Consider the following 20,888-nt stretch of genomic DNA (forward strand, 5'->3'; position numbering starts at 1 on the left):
TCTTGTTATTCTTTTCAGTCAGACTGTAAATCCTGAAAATCAAAAATGCAGGAAGAGGTTCCTCAGGCTTAGAGATATAACTGAAACAATAGCTGTCCCTGTGCTGACTGGTATCAGGTATGTTCAGCATCTTACTTGGAACAGCGTTCTTTGTGCTGACATCTGTAGCTTTTTTTCTGTGGGAAGTGCCCAGGTACTGTACATGAGTCCTTAGTTTTGATGTGGCTTTATAGATTTGTCTTCAGTAATGACATCATCTCAAAAAGACAGATAGTAATGTTAAAAAGAAAAAAAATGCTGTTCTGAACAGGAATAGATGAAACCACTCTGATGCTTTTCATCTTTAAACAAAAATTCCACAGGGCATTTGAAAATTAGAATAGGTTGAAAGAAAAACCTGGAAGTTCTCCTGCTGTAGCACAAGTAAAATCCGTAAGCCTCAGCTTGCACAGTCTTTATACAATCATCCTGTCAGGGGTATGGTTTTCTGTTCAGGCCCATGTTATGGTTTGTGTGACTAGTATCTCCCACATGCAAGTTTGTCTTTATTTTTCTCTGCAAGGGCAAATCATACAGGGATTTTTAAAAATAATTGAATACTTGTACTCTCTGCTACATGTTTGTTCTTAATTCCTACTGAATTTTGTTCAGCGGTCTTGAACTGGCTGTCAAGAAAGCTTTATTTCCTGTACAAATAATTTTAACCCATGTAACTAGACAATTCTAAGGTCTGTTCTCTCCTTTTTCCGAAGTTTTCTGATACTTTGGTATCCTAGACTCAGACTGCTAAGTGCTTAAAAAATAATAAAAAAACCCCCATGAAATCCTATAGGGATGCAGGGTGGTTTGCAGAAGACAAGATAACCGAATTATGGATATCCTCCTTCCCCTCCTAACACCATGGAGTTAGTAATGGCTTAACCCTGAATACCCAGAGATGTAAAACAAATCATCTGGACACAAATTTAGAAAACTGAAACATCTGGGAGATAAGATTCTGTTCTTTAATGCTTCTAGATTAATCTCCAGTATTACATTCATTTGATTTTAGATTAGTACTGTAACCAGAAAGTTAAGTATGTTTGGTGGGGACACCCTCAGGTGGAATAATCCATCCTATGAAGGTCAGTGCAATTTTGTAAAGGAGAATAGTTTGCCTATATTGTATCTCTTATACGACTGGGAAATTTATTATTTCCTTGTTAAGAGTTGAATGTGCCTATTATGTATATACCCACAAACTGTATTAAAAGAATGATTAAGGTTTCAAAATCTGAAAAAGCCAGAATTAATGCTGTCAGTATGATTTCCTGTACCCTTTCTCTTCCTCTCTGTGCAAATCTATTATAACTTGAAGTTGCATAATATCTTTCTGCTTCAGTATGCACAATATATTTAACCCAAGGGTAGATATTCCCTCATATATATTCCAGTATTTTTAGGTGTCAGTTAAATTCCAGGATACTACAGATGTCTTCTGTTTACAGGATTATTTAAAATTTTAGATTAAGAGGTAATAGCTACTTGCTTTTTTTTTTTTTTTTTCCTGATTCTAACAGTTAAGGAGACTTCTTTATTATGAAAAATATTTGGTGCAATGCTAATTCTATCATCAATGCAATCTTGATTTTTGGAAAAATATTTTCTGTTATCACATTCAGGATGTTGATATATGTTAATACAAAGCCAGAATGTTATCATGTAAAAATTGTCATGTAAGCGACTACTAATCTTCTCATTAATACCCAGTACTATCACAATTCATTTATGCAGATTCAAGAAGCTCATAAGAGATGATGAGTACTTCTGTGAAAAGATCTAATGAATACATGTATGCAGCAAGTAGCAGTAGCAAGTCTAACTTTTGCATTCATATAATATTTTGGATGCATTTTCATCTGAATCTATTGGTAATATTAATTTAAGTAATTTAGTAAGATTTATGAATAATGAAATAAGTTTTATTTCCCTCACTGTGTTGTTATATTTGGTATCCAGTACAAGTAAAACAGTGACATAGTAGAGTTAGTCCAACAGAGGGACGGCGAGATGGTTAAGGGCATGGTGCAGGTTGTACTTGGAGAAACCAGAGAGACCGGGAGAACTGGGTCTCTTCAATGTAAAAAGGAAAAGAGTAAGCGGGATTTTACTGCTGTCTACAAGCACCTAATAGGAGGCTGTAGAGAAGGCAGAGTCAGTCTTTTCAGAAGTGTTGTTAAAATAAAACTGGGGGGGAAGAGGGGAGAAATCTCAAGTATGCAGGACCAAAAGAGACTTTCTGAAATAATAATTCCAGTCTCTGGTGATGATAACCAAACTTCTCACAATCTGTATTCCTACAATAATCAAGTTCTGACTTTATGCAACTATTACTGTAAAAATTACTTTTCAGAGTCAGTGAGTTTTCTTCCTAACAATTCCAACTGGAAGATTATTCCAGAATCTCACCGCCCTCTGCTGATTAAGGTTTTCTACTATGCAATTTCAATTTGTTTGTGAAAAAATCAGTATCAATTTGTACCTGTGATACTTATCCCTTAACTTAAATAGCTGTTAATTTTTTAATTTTTTTTAATTTTTTTTATGCTTGATTCTTATGATAGATTTAGGAGAAACATTCATATGTCTTTTCAGCCTACATTTTGCTACACTAGACAACCTAAACTTTCCGAGTCTTCTTTTGTGTGACAGGCTCTCTCTTTCCTGGTCATTCTACTAGTCCTTTTCACATGCTTTTTTATTATAGAATCACAGAACAGCCCAGGTTGGAAGGACATCAAAAGATCATTTAGTCCATCTTTTTCATGGGAAATAGAGCCCAGATGAGATTATCTAGCACCCTGTTCAGTTACATCTTGAAAACCTCCAGTGGTAGGGATTCTACCATGTCCCTGGGGAGGCTGTTCCAGTGAATGTTCTTACTGTAAAAGTTTTTCTTACATCTTCTTGAAAAGCACTGATTTCTTCTAATGAGATCCTTCCTTTATTTTGCCAATATACATTTGAAGTAGAAAATACTGTGCCATTCCTCTGGCTTTCTATCCAACCATTTCTGTGGGTTGAATTAATATTCCTTTGTTCTCAGAGGAAGCTTTTGATAGTAATGATCTTGCTTTGGAATGAAGATGTAAAAAAAAAAAAAAGTGATCTCAACGAGGACAGATCACACATGATTGCTGGAGGTGTAGACAGTTCGGTTTTCAAATGCACCTTATTTTTCAGTACATAGCCTGTGTGCAAGATAAAGTTATTCACATATAACCTACTTTAGTATCTGACTTAGTTTGACATTTTAAGAGTTGAGACTTTAAAGACTGTAACATAAAATGTTTTTCAGTTTTATGCTTTCATCCTTGGAAAATGTCTAGGAGCCTTACCACTTTATAAAACTATTACTTTGATGCTAAGTGTCTGAATTCAAACTCCCATTAAGTTGATCTTAGACCATGTTTGTGTTAGTGTAATTTAGTAGAAATTTATGGAGTTAGACAAAAGATAGATATATATATATTTCCTTTTTCAAATAGGTGCATTATTAAACATAAAATTTAATAACAAAGATTTCTTGCTTTTAGTAAGTAAGGGTGTGATCTAATAGATTTAACCATCCAAGCAGGTCTTGTTAAGCAGGATACCCATAGGGCTCAGGAAGTGTCTCTCATTTATCTGATGTATTCATATAACAGATTACTTTTTCTGTGGTTGTGGCTTCTCTGCTAAGAATGAGAAAGAATTATTTAGACCTGTTTTTTAGGTGGAAACATAATTCTTAAGTATCAAATATTAGAAACATATTTTCATTCCATATTTTCTATTGAAACAACAGCATTTTTTAGATTTGACCCAGAGTTTCTTGGATTATATATGGCAAATGGAAAATATTTTTTTCCTTTTATGATTTATTTTATAACATTAGTCTCTGAAGAACAAAATAATTCTGAGGTTTTGACATATGAAACATGGTTATGAGTCAGCTCACTGCTTATATGTCTTCACAGAATATCTACTATTCTACAAAAATGACTATTTTTAAAACAACTTCATATATGTAAAAGACACTTGCAAGCAACATTGCTTTCACAAAATTGCTCCCAGTGAATCTAATTCCTTTTCTTGACTACTTATGCTTTATTTTACCTTTCCATTAGCTGAGAAAACTATGGCTAGTACCAGTGGAAACAGAGACCTCATCCCCTTCTTAAGGATGAAGTTTAAATAAAGAATTATAAAGCCTGAGAGCTGAACCAATTACTTTGGCGTGAGAGTGTGTTGGCAAAAAATATATGAAACTATATCCTTAGTAAATAATTATCCTATATTTTTCCACGCCTACAGCCCCAGAAATTGTCAGTTACCAATTCTTCCCTTGTAATAATTTAAGCTAATGTAATATTTTTAATTCATCTTTCACATGTATTTTAACCTTGAATTTGCAGTGTAGAGAAAAGTTGTGTAGCAGCTGCATCATCTGTTACGTGCTCTGATGATAGCTATTCGCCACTCAGTGAAGGCCATGTCAAAATATTTATACAGCTCATAATTTCTTTAACCACTTGATGCTAATATAACACACACACACGTTTTATGATCAAGCGCTGGATTACAGTGTGTATTATACTATGCCACACTATACTATATTATATTATATTACAATATATTTATCATATTTATTATATTATATATTTATTTATTGTATTATACCGGGGGTATTATAAATTAGCCGATTTATTATTGGCTATAAATTATTATTGGCCAAATAAATTAAAAAAGCCACATATTACAATACATTTTTAGATAGAAGATTCCCATAAATGTGCTCTCAATAACATGAAAGTACTTATGGGACACGTGTCTTTTCACTGGACTGCATGGAAATATTTATCCATGGCAGAGGTGTCTTCTTGATAGCACTTATCTTTGGCTCATGGAGAGAGGAGTTGAATGGATGAAGGAACAGAATTCTTTGCTGGTTCATAGAGCATAGGGTTGGGGCTGCTAAAGTCATCATATGGGATAAGAGGGTTGAGGACGAAGGTTTGGAGCACTCACACAGAGGAAAGGCAAACGTTGTTATAGCAGCATATGTGAGGAGGGGAACAAAATATTGTTCTGCATCTTCATGTGAGCCAAAAAACAGCTGGTACTTACTGCCAGTGCCACTAGTACATGTGATCTTAGAATAAACAAAGTTGTATTTTATAACTTCCTTAATTCAACATGGTCATTGCTACTGCAGTATTGATGTTTGATAACATTAAATAGCCTTCTTTAAAATACATCAGTAAACTTATAACCACTGCAAGAATGAAAATTATGTTTAATTCCCTAAAGCTGGTTAATCTGAATACAAAGTTACTGTGGTTTTGTGCTTGTAAATTCTGCCTTCTTCATATCATGAATTATGGTTTTGAGGGTTTTTTTGGTAAAGAAACATCATTTTGACTACTCAGCCTTGGTAATGCCACTCCTGGAGTACTGTGTCCAGTTCTGGGCTCCTCAGTACAAGACAAACATGGAACTACTGCAGAGAGCGCAATAAAGGGCCACAAAGATGACTAAGGGACTAGAGCATCTTGCCTATAAGGAAATGTTGAGAGAGCTGGGGTTGTTCAGTCTGGAGAAGAGAAGGCTCAGGGTTCTTATCAGTGTATATAAGCACCTGAAGGGAGGGTGCAAAGAAAGAGCCAGGCTCTTTTCAGAGGTGTCTAGTGACAGGACCAGAGGCAATGGGCACACACTGAAACACAGGATGTCCCATCTGAACATCAGGAAACACTATTTTAGTGTGAGGGTGACTGAGTACTAGCACAGGCTGCCCAGTTGTGGAGTCTCCATCCTTGGAGTTATTCGAAAGCTGTCTGGACATGATCCTGAGCAACCAGATCTAGCTGATGTTATTTGAGCAGAGGCTTTGGACCAGATGATTTCCAGAGGTCCCTTACAACATCAACCTTTCTGTAATTCTGAGATTTTGACTGTGAAATCATAGGCTATGCATAGTCTTGATTTTGCTGACATAGTTGTACAGCAAAGCACTGGCATGAATGCATTCATATCAGAAAACTGCATGTTTCATTCCTATGGCCTTTACAGGTGGGAAGAAAAGGGTGTTATCTCCACTATCTCAAGTTTGATTCTTAATGTTCCTTGCATTTTGCACAGAGTAATTTTCTCTTTTCACATTTCTTCTTGTAGTAGTCTTATGTCCATTATCAAGTTACGTTAGTTTTCCAAATCTCAATTGTTTGGTGATACTCATAAAATGTAAAATAGGAATATTTTCTACACACTATCATCTTTGAATTATCATTCATATTCTTACACCTACAAGCTTTAACTAGATATTTTGTTGTACAGTTTCATTACTATAAACTAATTAAATGCAAATATATTTCCCCTTACACAGCGTTTCATGTACTATCCCACTAGCAATAGTTTTATGTTCTATGTTAACAGTCATGTACATTTCTTTTCATATTATCATGTCTATGGAACTTATGAAACTTGTATGATATCCTAGTTAAAACCATATCAAGCTGGTACAATTTCAAGTAGGCAGATATTTTAGTTGACTAATTTATTCTTTTTTCTTCTCTAACTTAACTATATCAAAAATAGGTAATTAAATGTGGATACATGGATTATAATGTAGTTAAAAACATCCCTCAACTCATTCTTGATTTAAAAATAATGGAGCTGAAGCTTCGTCTTCTTCATGTTCTTCCAGCACATTAAGATAGCTAATTGATGTTTGTGAAAGAGGCATGATTTGTCGGCATTCTGATCAGTGAGAAATAAACATAATCAAAGTATATTATATTATATTGAAGATTAATCATCTACTTCAATGGAAACAAATTAGGATAAATACAAATTACATTTAAAATGTTTTCTGTCTGCAGAACAAATTCTTTTAAAAATGTGACAAGGAAGAGACAAAGAAAAAAAAATTCCCCTTTCTCAATAGTTTTCCCTTTCAAATCATTCAGAGTACATAATTCACACTGCATACAGCAAACAATTCTATTAAAAACAGATTGAACTTATGCATTTAATTTCTTCCCTCCTAATCCTTAGGTCTGTAGTATACCAAGGGCAGCTCTGAACAGCTGCATGAAGTGAACTATATAACAAAACCTTTTAAAAAATAGGGTTTATTATCTGCAGCTCTGTATTTGCCCATATGATATGTCCCCTTGCCTACTAGTCATCCTGTAAAAAATATCCTCAGAATGTCAGGAACAGATGCTGGACATTTACATCTCACTTGAGAAAGGGTGTCCCTGCCATGACATCACAGGGAGTTGTGGCAACATCCCAACCAGACATGTTGAGTGCCAAGAGCTCTTCAGTCAATATTTCTCAGATTTCAGACTGTCTCCAATGGTAGGACTGTTGCCCATGGTAGGATCAAAATGTAGGGTGTAGGTTTTTTTCCTGATTCTGAAAGGACATCAGTAGTTCCTAAAATATTTTTACAATATTAGCAAAAACTATTCATTTTAAAAATTACCTAAAACACTTGTCAGTAGCTCTGTTAAGAAGCTCTCTACAAAGTGTTGTTTTCTGGAGTTAATTTCTAAAATAAGGAATGCTGATAAAGACAAGAGTAGCACTGAAAACTATTTTTTATGTTTTTAATAATGAGGTGCTTTCCACTGTGCTTGTTAATTTTATGTCCTTTAAAACAAAACAAAACAAAACTTGTTTGGGCCAGACCGGATTACAGATAACTAGGTCTTCAATCCAAACTAGTTTCCACCTGGTTAGCTAATTCTCAGTTAAATTTAAGGAGTGTCAGAAGATAACATTTTCAAAAGGATGGAACTGCTAGAAGAAAATAATTCTAACTAGTTAAAACTCTAAAAAGTGGCCTGTAGCAACTACATTAAGGTAGGCTGGCAGCTATGCCTAACTACCTTTGTTTCCCTAAATGTCAAAATTTTAAAAAGCACAGGCAAAAGAAATTTGTCCCATAGTTTTTTAACACATTTAAATGCAAAACAGATTTTTAATTATAATTTCTTCTGCTCTTATTTCACATTTTAAATGTATAGAGTATCAGCTCATTTCAGTGGTTTTAGTATTTTGCAGTTTTTTCATGTTTCTTCAGTATTATCAATAAAAAATTAAAATATATAGGACTTAGTTCACACTATAGGCCCTTTAGAACACTTCTTTATTATACTTCAGATTAAATCTTGCATGTTTAGTTGCTATTTATGAGAATACTAATTTATCTTCTCTTCATCTGGCATATGTAAGTTAGGAGCAAATGGGTTAGCTCTGTCTTGTTTTCCCACAATGAAAGCTAAATGAGATTTTTTGTTGTTTTGTAGATCTGCCAAATCAAATTTCTGGCTCCATGTTCCTAGGCTGAACATTAAGGCTGTTTAATGCCTTCCACTGTTCCCAGCTGTAGCCATGCAGCCATATACTTAAAATTGTCACAACGTGGAATATGAGCTAAGTTGAAGCTTGAGCGTCTCAAAGCTTATGCAATAATATCCATGGTTTAAATTTGTATTTCTATGTCCAAGAACACAGATCTGTGCTGTGGTGGTTTTCTGAAGAGTTCTAAAGTTTAGAACAAATTGTTGTTTCCTAAAAAGATAGGTCTAGTCTGTTATGAGCTGCTGAAACCAGTAGCTCAACAGTGGTGACATTTCCACAGTCCCATGCTCCCAGGTCCAAGCTGTAGCGAGATTGGGAGAGATTTCCCAACCAGCACACACACACACACACACAAATACAGTAAGTATATATGTATACTCATGGCCAGCCACACAGACCAACACAGACAAGAAACACAGCACTTACACAAGCACAAACTGTGCAGACAGCTTCACCCTATTCCCTTTTCTGGCCAACCCGGATTAAAGGTAATTAGGGGAAAATATATATTCATATCTGTACACACAAACAACATGGATCCCTCTAGCTGCTGTGCTCAGTCTATCAAGTAGGTGTCCTTGGATCCCACTCTCCCCTGCTGCTTGTAGCTGGGCATAAGAGCAGAAGGCTACATGCCACAGCAGCTGCTCATGCTCACACCTATACACACACAGAGACAAATGCTCAGACATATATGTGCATGTGTGCACATGCGCACGCACATGTGTGTGCACACACACACACCCATGATTGCCTTTACTAACTGGCTTTAGATTACACAGCAGCTTGCCCCAGGATCCCCTGGTCTCAGTTGCACAGACACATGCAAACACATCTCTCCAGTAGCTGGCCCAGACCTATGGCCTCATCAGGAGCCAGCCCCCAGATCTCATGGTCTCCTCACTCACTATCTTGGGATCTCTTGGTCCCTCCAGTAGCCAACTCATAGACACCACCCCCCACCCTCACCCCCACCATGGGCAAAAAAGAGAGAGTCCCTCATCCAGGGAATTAGAAATTGAATTTAATAAGAAGAAAAGACAGATTGGACAGGCACAGGACATGGTCAGACACACACACACACCCCAACACCTGTTTACAGGTCACCAATACTTTTTTTACCCTTGTCTCACTGTTTTCCTGCATTTTTTCCCCTTTCTGAACATCCCATAACTAGTCTTGTACAATCTCCAAATGCTCTTCCCCTGCACTCCACAGTGAGACCCAGACCCCTGAGCTCTGACCCCCTGAAGTCTGTGAGGTGCCAGAGATGCCTTCCCTGCTGACCTCTGGTGTGGGATGTCCCCTGGCCCATGGGGATGAGGCTCCCCTGGACCAGCCTGGGGGGATCTGTAGTGGCCATTGGTGTCCCTGACTTGGGCACTGAGGTGCCCCCCCTACCATCATGCCTCTGTGCTCCACATGTGTGGAGACAAGTGTCTAATCATAAAACATAGTCCATGAAACAATTTCATGTGTTCAATAATTTCACCTGAAATCAAAATATATTTTTTTATATTGTGATATATTCCCACAAATTTATTTCCTTCTATTCTTCTCCTTTTCAAGACAGTCTTTTGAGGAAAGCTGTTACCAGCATAGACTTCAGTTATTTACTGGTTATGAACAGCTTTTAAAGAATTATGTAAAGAATCCTTGGAGATGGATTAAAGGGAAATTAGTTAGAGGGAAAAAGCCATTGAACAAGTCATCTGAAAGTAACAGCTTAGTAAAACAGTAAAACAGAAAGAGAAATAAGGCAGAAGCTAGTAAGGAGGCTGATTGTCAAGGTAAGCAACCAGAGGAACCAGGTGTGGAATACAGTAAACAGGGCAGGAGACCTGACTTGAAAGAATCTGTCCTCATTTCTATCTTCTTTAAACATTGCATCATAGCCATCTCTTTACTGCCTTCTTTCCTCAAATTTTCTTGATGATTTGGCATGTGTCTGCTGGTCAGCTGTACAGGTGCAGGTCTGAAAGAACAGGGACTTGGAAGGCAGTAGTCATGGCAAGTGGGAGAACTTTCTTGTTTTCTCTCAATTTATAGCTCATCCTTAATGGAGAGGAGGCAAGGAAGAAAGTAACACTTGAAATAAAAGGAGTGCGCAAACCCAGTTTTCTCTCCTGCCCCACTATTTCTCTGCCACTTAATCCCCACCTGAAAAATACCCTTTAAGAAGATGTTATCACTGCTTGCAACCATTTTGTACTCTGAACACAGGCTGTTCAAACTCAGATCCTATGCCTTAAAAGGATGGTGTTTCGGGATGTCCTGGGTGATGATGTTTCCATATTTGTCCCTTGAAGTCTGGACAAAATTACATCATTGACACAAGAACAGACAGCTACAGACTTACAGACTCAGTTACTATGGAGTTAACCTTGGGAAAATGGGAATCAAGCCTGTGAGGCACTGGCCAGGAAAGGTAGGTATATAGGGAAGGGGAAAAAAAAACCATATATATATATATAAAAAACATATTTGATTTTTGGAAGGGTCTTTTCCCTGAAGGATTAATACACTAGACTACTACTAAGAAATCTTCTAAAAATACAAATTGTATTTAAAACATTTTTTTTTATATATTAGACATACGTTGATATGAGCAAATTAGCTATTAAAATCCTTCCATCACATTCCAATGCACTTATTATTTGTATAGGTTCAAAGGACAGCAGAATTTGAAGACTTTGTAAGAAAGAAGATATTGCCAAACTCTTGAATTTTTTTAACATTGTGTTTGGCTCAGAAATACCATGCTGTCTGAAGAAATATAGGGCATGGTTTAATACATTCACACCGGTTTTACAGCAGTATTAGGAAACTACTGAATTTCAGCTGTGTTGCTCTGATTTGCAACGGTGTGAGGGCAGAATCAACCATGAGTTTTTTAATTGATTCAATTTTTAGCGATGTAAACTATCCTATGATTCTTTATATCATCAAAGTACTATGATCTATGCACAATAAACCCATCACATCCCATTATAGATATGTAGTGAATTCATGACCTATTACCCTATACAAGACACTTCTAACGGTGCAGCAATACAAAGATTAACTGAGATAAATGCAGATTTAATCAAACGGATCATCTAGGAGGCTGCAAGACCACATACTGCAACCAGCTACTGTTTGTGAAGATGACAATAAGTAAGATCCATACCTTTCCTTCTTTGTTGTCCCAATACTTTCTAGGGAAATCCATACCAAAAGTAATATTTCTAATAGAAATAAAGAAGTTTGACTTTGAGTTGATATGCTTTAACACTTTCATGCAAGCAAAATCTTAGAAACAGTTTTGAACAGAGAATATGAAATTTCAAGTGTGTGGAGAATGAGTTTTGACCTTTACAATTGATCTGATCAGTGCAACCCTATTATTTATTCAAAATTAAAAATTAAAGAAAGATCCACATTTTTGTTTTTGTGGTTTGGTCATTTGACTAATACCCGTTATACAGGTAAGGATACAGACCCAGAAATACAGTAGTATATAAAGAAATTAACAAAATAAAGGAGTTAAATAGTGAACTAAAAGATAAGTAAATGACGATGACCTATTATGTGAGAAGAATTATCTTCTTTTCACAAATAATCTTCTCCATCTTAAATTCACAGGATTGAAAAACTACGCTTCTATAAATGCAATACTACACATTCGGTCAATATAGCAGTTGTACATTGGATTGAAATGTGCTGAAGATTGTTTGCTCCTGTCGGCTTGGAAAGGTGGCTAAAAACAGACAGTCCTAATGCATTATTATTCTGTCTCCTGACAAATTAGAAACATGGACAGACACACTTCACTTTATGTTCTCAGCAGCTCCAAGTTAAATCTTGGCTAACACGCTGGTTTTGGCTGGGATAGAGTTAGCTTTTTTCATAGCAGCTCTTATGGGGCTATATTTTGGATTTGTGCCGGAAACAGTGTTGATAACACAGGGATGATTTAGTTACAGCTGAGCAGGGCTTGCACAGAGCCAGGGCCTTTTCTGCTCCTCACCCCACCCCAGCAGCGAGGAGTCCGGGGGTGCATGGGAATTTGGGAGGGGACACAGCCGGGACAGGTGACCCCAGCTGGCCAAAGGGATATTCCAGACCATATGATGTCATTCTCAGCAATAAAAGGCTGGGAAAAGAAGAAGGAAGTGGGGGGACCGGACGTTTGGAATTACAGTGTTTTTCTTCCCAAGTCACCGTTATGTGTGATGGAGCCCTGCTTTCCTGGAGGTGGCCGAACACCTGCCTGCTGGTGGGAAGTGGTGAATTAATTCCTTGTTTTGTTTTGCTTGCATGTGTGGCTTTTGCTTTACCTATTAAGCTGTCTTTATCTCAATCCAGGAGTTTTCTAACATTTACCCTTCCCATTCTCTCCCCGCATCCTGCCAGGGGGGAGGGAGTGAGTGGCTGTGTGAGGCTTAGTTGCTGGCTGGGGTTAAGCCATGACAGCTAGGTCTTCTAGTTTATTGATCTGATTCCCTTGATGATGCAGAATTTTTGTTCTGTTTCTTTACTTTTTTAATGCTTGTCTAATCCAAGTACATAGGGGCCTTTTATAAAATCATGGTATTTCCATTTCATGTCTTCATAATTAAGTACACTTTCTAAATCTTTTCCCTTCTCTTGCAACCTCCTCCCCCTTGAAAGTCTGAATATATTTTCTATTTTACTTCTAACTGCAGATTACTATTTCCTTGTTATTACTATTATTCCTTTAAATATAACTACTATTATGATTAGGATAATGTCATCCTGGTCATGACTTAGATCAACTTAAATGTAAGATATGAACACATTCTACCTTCTTTTAGGGAATTCTTTTAACTGTCTCCCATACTTCAACTTTACTTGCCTTGTGCTCCTCTGAATTCTTAGAAATTTCCTGTCACTCTGAAAATAAAACAAAAAAGCATAGCAACTTCTCTTGCCATAATTTTTGCTAATACCTATCCAATATCTAATTTAATTCCAAGACATTTTCTGTTTACACTGGGATGATATTCCAGAGATGGCAATCTATGGATTGCATTGCTAAGAAAAATCTTACTTTGTTTTTCTGACTGGTATTTCTAATTCTTCCTTTGTCTTTGGCATTTTCTCCATTCTGAGGGATGCAGACAGTCTTCAGTCTTTATTTAAAGAAATCTAATAAGAGATCTCAACCACGTAATCTTTGGAGGCAAACTGAGCTTTGCATCTTTTGAGCTATATGGAAGTGATGGTACAGAATACCTTTGCAGGGAGGAAAATTTTCAACCACAGTTTAACAGGATTGCTTTCCAAATTAGGGCTTCTCAGAAAGTGAGACATTTTTTCCCTGTGTTTTGGTAGGTCCCTTGTTAGTCTGAAAAAACTCTTTTCCTTTTCTGATGTGGAATACTATGTTGTAGAAAAAAGTGAGATCTTCAATACCTTCTCTTTTTTCTTCCTTTATTGAGCATTTCTAATAAGTTGGTATATCTATTTCTTTTTCTTTTAGTTGGGTGACCCCCTTTTGTTGGACACAGAATAAAAGATGGCTACTGCTACTGTGAAAGATGAGAAATTATCAGAGCCGTAGTGTTCTCTCATCTTTTCCATGCAGAATTGTTCAAAGAGGACAAATTTTGAAGATTTATTATAAGAAGTAAAAATTACAGTAACTTGACATTTTGGTGGCTGACACCAGGAACATACTGAAGAATTTTCTTTCTGTCTCACCGTGTTTAAGGAATATCTCTTTTCATTACAGCTTTGTTTCCAGTCCCTCCTCTTTCACTCGATGACATCAGGAAATTCTTATCTTTTTCCTAGCAGGAAAGAAAAGCAACAAGAACTTTTTATAATAACAATTGTTAGTTAATAATTCATGATATTTAACTTAAAGAGAATAAGTGGCAAAAGTTTCATTGCTCCTCATTTCAAGCATACCATATGGAAAATTGCTGAAGTTTAGTCCAAACTTCACAGAAAATGCAGAACAAAATGCAATAGATACTAAAACACCAACCTGGCTAAAGAAATAGTGCTTTATTCTACTTATCAATTAATATAATAAAACAAGAAAGACTTGAGAAATCAGCTATTGGATATCTGTCTGTTCTCTACCAGTCCCCTGAGAAAAGATTTTTGAAATGGTTTCTGAGACAACTGTATATGTATAAAAGGAGTGAATAAAGGTTCCCATTTGCCTTTAACAGTGTAACATCTTAAACATTTATTCTATCATCTGAAGCTGGCAGGACTTATCTTGTTAGAACTCCTCCTGAATGTCTGATTGTGCATCTGTAGACCAATTAGATACAAATAACAAAACCTTGAAGTTATAGATTTGCTGCATAAGAAAGAAACAACTTTCTCATTATTACTTTGAGAAAGGCTCTGGTCTCAGTTTTGCAGTTTCTGCAGTGCCAACCTGACGTTTTAGCAAAACTTAAAATATTAAATTTTAGCATGTCATGATTGGCACTTTGTGTTCCTCCAGAAGTCTTCTGGACTTTTAAATTAGAAATGTTGATGAGCCCTGTGAAACAACTAGTAATGTCCCCAGGAATCTGATGTTCTTGAAAGCTCGCAGTTTACAATACATTCAAGAAATAAATCTGTATTAATTAAAGAAAAACTAAAATTGTGATAATTCATGTGTGTAGTCTGCTAGAATGTATAATAAAGGATTTATATTAATTAATTTTGCCTCAGCTTTTCATTTTCATGATGTTTAATCTTATAATACAATGGTAAATTACTGGTTTTGTTTAAAATATGAAGAATCATTTTACATGTCTTCACTTATTAGGAAGTGAGATAGGTCATATGAAACAGGTATTGAACCTAATGTATTTTGTCACATTTTCCACTGGAAGTTAGAAACACAGCACCCATCTAGTGGGTTGTGAATTGATTCTAATTTTACAGCTATTTTTGGTTTAATTTTTTTTATTGCAAAATTCTTTGTATACAGAACTGCATATAAGATATGCAGGCTGAGTACTTCAGCACCTTCCCATCATTGCTGTCAGCTACCACTTTACATCTTGAGGGGTTTGTTGACATTCTCACTATAAAGCTAGTCCCAAAGTACTATTCTGATGATAAAATCATAAGGAATAAATGAATACATGATTCTACATTTGGATATGCTGTGGAACAATTTAAAAATTTTAGAAAAATAAAAAAAAAATAGGAATTTTTTTCTTTGCATAAATAAATATCTGTTTAACAGTGTGGCATGCTTTCACTATACATCTTTCACAACTGATGTTCTGGGAACCTAATATAAAAGCAAATGCTTTTTCTCCATTTGAATAATTACACTAAAGTACGTGTAAAGAAACTGAACAGAAAAAAAGAAAAACTTTCAACAGGAAAACTTTCATTTTATATATGGATTTTTTTATATATTTCAGTGACAATGAAGTGTGATCTATTTTGTTCTTCCAATCAAAATGAATGTGCTAATGGTTCTGCAAAGATTAGTGGTGACATTTGGAATTAATATAGAACAAAGCTATAGATGTGTGGTGAGTTGACCTTGGGTGGCTGTCAGATCCCCACCCAAGCACTCTCTCACTCTGTCTTCTCACCAGCTTGAGGGGAGAAGAAAAGATGAAAAAGCTTATGGGTCAAGACAAAAAACAGAGAGATCATTTACCACTTACTTTCATAGGTAAAACAGAATTAAATTAGGAAAAATTGGTTTAATTTATTGCCAATTAATGTAGGTTAGCATAGTGAGAAACAAATTAAAGCAACATCTGCCCCATCCCTGTTTTTTTCCCAAGGCTCAACTTCACTCTTTCATTCCCTAGTCCTCTACTTCCTGCCCCCCACCAAGCAGCACAGGGGGATGGGGGATGGCGGTTGTGGTCAGTGGGTGACAGCTCTTCTCTGCTGCTCCTTGCTCCTCACAAATCTCGCGCCCCTCCCCTCCCCCCCCCCCCCCCCCCCCCCCTTCCTGTGTGGGTCTCCATGGGCCACAGTTCCTTCAGGGCACATCTATCTGCTCCAGCCTGGGGTCCTCCATGGGCAGCAGTGTGGTTATTGTCTCTGGTGTGGTCCTCTCCACAGGCACCTGGAGCACATCCTCCCCTCCTTCTTCTCTTTGATGCTCACAGTATTGTTTCCCACCCTTCCCTACCCGCCCTGCCCCCTCCACCCCTTACTCTACACTCTACCTGTGCAGCATTTTGCCTTTTCCTAAAAACATTTTCCCAGAGACATGGAACAGCCCCAGTCTCTCCTCACAGAGGCCACCCTGCAGCCCCCACTGCCAGCACCTGGACACCTGCACCCCATACAGTGTGACAAAGTACCTGTAAGAAATAAGAAAACTGAGATACCCTTTCCTTTTTTAAGTTTCATCAGTCTTTGGATTTTTCTTTTGAGGATCTACTTTCATTCTTTCTTTTTAGTAACACATACAGCATCCCCATCTATTGTAATTAAGCTGTGCACTTTACATGTGCTGAAGACCTGACTCACATGGACATGTGTTTGTTACACTTCAATATATTTGCACTCTGTATTTTTTTACTGCTCTTCTCCACAGTAGAAAGCACTAGACAATGGATGACAGATAACTGATGTACTGTCTCTCATATTAACATGTCGAAGTTCAAAAAAGGTCTCATAAAAATACTAAAGTGAATCTAATACAAGCAAAATATTTGAAGATCTATATATCATTTGCATACTGCTATGAATGTCATCTTGCTTTCTAGAAGTACTGCCTACTTCATTTATTGCTTTATTCCTGCAATAAAAACATGTATTTGTAATATCAAGTAAGAAATGAGTGAAATTTCATTCTTTGTAAATAAAATACAGAAGCTCTGACTTCCAGTTTAATTTTTCAGCGGAATATGGATTGTAACACATCTTGGTTTAAATTACAGAACAACATTTGGAATAAAAGTTTCATGTTAATAGAACTCATAAAGATGAAGAAAATCATTGTTAATAGAACTCATAAAGATGAAGAAAATCAAAGCTCATCTTGCTTCCTTTGCAGGTTTTTCAGGCCAGTACTGTGAAATAAAAGTGAATGCATGTGATTCAGCTCCCTGCTTGAATGGTGCTGTCTGTCAGAATTATGTCAACGGCTATGATTGTTTTTGCCCTGAAGGTAAGTTGTTCAAAATAATTTATTTTTATTATCTTTGACAATTTTCAAAATTGCCTGCAGTCTGCAAAACATCTTCTTGACAGATTTCAAACTCATTGTTAAGATTTTATTTCTATGTAGGTTATTCATTCTTTTCTGGTCTCATTTGCATCTTTGTCCACCAAGGCACCCAATAAAACAAGCATCTCATTAGAATACAGACAGATATACTTGCAAGCGCTACTTTTTTTCAGACAGAAGCTCATGATTTTAGCAAAGTCTGAAGGAGTGGAGAAAACACAAATGAGCAGGATGGGAAATCCACAGAAAATGTAATCAATAAACCTACAAAGATATTTTATCCTGATGTACTAACTTGCAGCTTTATGACTGAACATAGCAAGAAAATTACAATGGCCATAATAATGACTGTAATATATCTTCCATACAAAAATCTATTAGAACTTTCGCAGACAAAAATAATGTGATTTTCAGCACTTTTGGTCTGTTTCTTTAAAAAATGTACATTGCTCAGTGTTATCTGAAGTGAATGAATGAATGAGTGGTTTCAAGAAAAAAAGTACTTAAAGTAAAATGCTTTAAAAGATTTAAAATTACAGTGTCTTTCTGAAATACTTTCACAAATGGGCTTCTTCTGAATATTTGTATGCTTTTTTTTAAGTTAGATTTTTAGTTAAAAATAAAGTCAAGGTTGTGATTTATAACCTGGTATTTTGTCTCTGCATTTTAAATGATCTTATATTTGTTTGATTTTAATCTTCACATAAAACTGGTTTTTAAGTATGCAGTAATGGTCAGGTGATTTCATAGCTTACAATATTTTAGGTATTTATACATTAATACAAGCATTCTAGTAATAAGTTCAGAAACTCATCAAAAATATGAAATTGCTACAAATAATTCTCGTAAGTACAGCCTCTGCCATTAGGAAGCTCAAATTAGAAGCCAAAACAGATATTAGATGGCAGTTGAAAATTAAGCTTGGAAAAGATCATTCTGCTGTTTAGTCTGCCTGACCACCTTATAGAAAAATAATTCTTGGCATCCACATTGGTGATTTTGTGGCTTACTTGTTACCTGTCAGACATGGGTCTGATTAAACTCTAAATGCAAATGAGAACTGTTACTGTATATATTATTAATGAACTAAGGGTAATTCTAAAGTTTAATGACTTAGGGATCAGTGGAAATTGGTTCCATGGTCAGTTTGAGAAATTACGGGAATATGCCTTGCACTGAGGGTGCTGATAGCTTAGCATTAGTCATGGTCTTCCTGCAGCCATGGCCTGTGACAGCACTAATGATAGTCATTTTGTAGCATGACCGTGAATTAGAATACATTTACAAGAGCATAAAATGTCAGATATTGGAATGGACATTCTCCAGCAATTTCAAGTACAAAAAAACACCGTTGGACTTCTGAATTTGCTAAAGGTCACTATGACACAAGAAACAAATACAGAAAAAGTAGAGAAGTAACTATGAGAATTAAAGAGAGATTTTTAAAGCTATAGTCAAATGTCCAAATCCCAGCACCACTTACCTTTGCCTGCAATGTTCTCAAAATGGCAGAAGATATATAGATTCTTAAGTCTCTGCTAAACAAAAAGTTCAACTAGATTAATGAAAATATTGAATCTTAAATTTGTTCTTTCAATTATTAGCTGCTTTTAAAGTATATTTGATGGTCAAATGTGTTTTCATATTAATAACAATGCAGAAAAAGCTTTTAGAAGGATCCTCCAACAAGACTTCAAGACAATTTTATTACAAGACTAAATTGCAAACAATCCATCTTGTTTTAGAAAAAGAGACCCAAAGATGTGCTTTAGAAAAGAAGGCACATATACAGCAGACTAATACATAGCTCTCTGTTTTTTTCCAACCAAGGTTTTGAAGGTCTGAACTGTGAAATCAACTTTGATGAGTGCACTTATGGCTTCTGTAAAAGCAATTCAACTTGTTTAGACTTGGTTGCAGACTACAGCTGTGTTTGTCCTCCAGGATTCACTGGTAAGATTTATTTTAAATCTGGAAAAGACATTAAATAGTTAAACTTTTTATTTCCTTTTCTGAAATGAAAACAGACTTTTTAACTGCATTTTGTTCAGTGTTTTAGCATTAATAAAACTGAATTCAACTCAGTGTTCTGTTCTATTGATTATCTGCTTTAATTTCCTTATTAATATGATAAAAATTGAAAGCAGCATGTGTGCAGTTTGATTAATTGAAGGAAAGTAAAACTGCATTTTGCCTAGAAAAAAAAAGTGTTCAGAAACACCTAGTCTATGAAAAAATAGGTGAGTAATGATAGCTATAGCTGGTGCTGTTTGTCTTCAGAAAACCATATCACAGCCATACTTGATTGAGATAGAAATGAGAATACAGTTTTAGCAGGAGGACACTTTGTTCTTTTTAAGAAAGTTGCCATCAGATCCTTAACTTAAATAGCTTGTAAATTGCTTAAGTATTTGTGTGTCTAACAGGTTTAAGAAAATAGCTCTTGCATCAGGAGCAGTCTTCATGGCCCTACTTTCTGCCAGAAGCAGCTAACAGGATCATGGGGAAATCAATAAAACTGTCTTGAAAAATATGCCATCTTAACAACTAATATACTGAGATGTCAGGGACTGGAACACGCTGCCTTTCAGCTGCTGATTTCAGAGAGGCAAATGGAACAGCATTAGTCATAAGCAGTTAACAGGTAGACAAGCAGTGGCAGTCTCAGAACTTATGCACAGTTTAGTGGGTGTTGTAATAAAAAGATAAACAGATATATACAGAGAGCTCAAAATCCGTGGTTACCAATGGAGAGGAAAGAAAAAATGATAGAGATCTATTATAGAGAAATGAAAGGTTGCACATAAAGCAACGAAGGATGAGGAGACAAAATGAAGTTGGAGGTAAATAGGGTATTTCAGGTTAATAGTAACACCAGTGACATCCTGTTAAGGAGCACTTCATACATGTTTTTGTTGATGGTTAAAAACAGGCAGATGGGACATAAGGAATGTAAGATGATACACAGAGATTCAGAATCTGTCAAAGTGATCATAGGTACAGTTCCCACAGACATCTGTGATTTTGCTTGGTTTGTGCCAACCTATTCTAATATTATTCAGCATTGCAAAACTGAAATGTGCTCTACATCCTACAAGATCACATTCTCCTTTATCTTTGATAACTGGCTTTGCCGTCATAAGCTTGCATAGTAGATGCCTATTATGTGTCAATCATGAAAATAATGGAGGTAATTACAAAGTATTTGTGCACGTAAATAGAAGCATTTTTATCTTAACTTCTAAAAATAATTTTAAAAGAAGGAACTTTAAAAACATACTGCTATACTGCAAGGGTCAAAATGGAAAACATTTACCTTTTCTGT

The 20,888-nt window shown here is 36.0% G+C and overlaps 1 protein-coding gene across 1 annotated transcript in view; it reads left to right on the top strand.

The window, feature by feature from the left end:
- Nucleotides 1-20,888, top strand: part of EYS (eyes shut homolog) — an 867,458-nt gene that overhangs the window by 204,137 nt on the left and 642,433 nt on the right. Inside the window, exon 12 of the mRNA XM_040598785.1 lies at nucleotides 19,394-19,516. Within this exon, the coding sequence (XP_040454719.1) occupies nucleotides 19,394-19,516 (123 nt within the window). The remainder of the gene's footprint in view (nucleotides 1-19,393; nucleotides 19,517-20,888) is intronic.

This window comes from Falco naumanni, chromosome 6 (assembly GCF_017639655.2).
Source record: "Falco naumanni isolate bFalNau1 chromosome 6, bFalNau1.pat, whole genome shotgun sequence".
Taxonomy (NCBI): Eukaryota; Metazoa; Chordata; class Aves; order Falconiformes; family Falconidae; genus Falco; species Falco naumanni.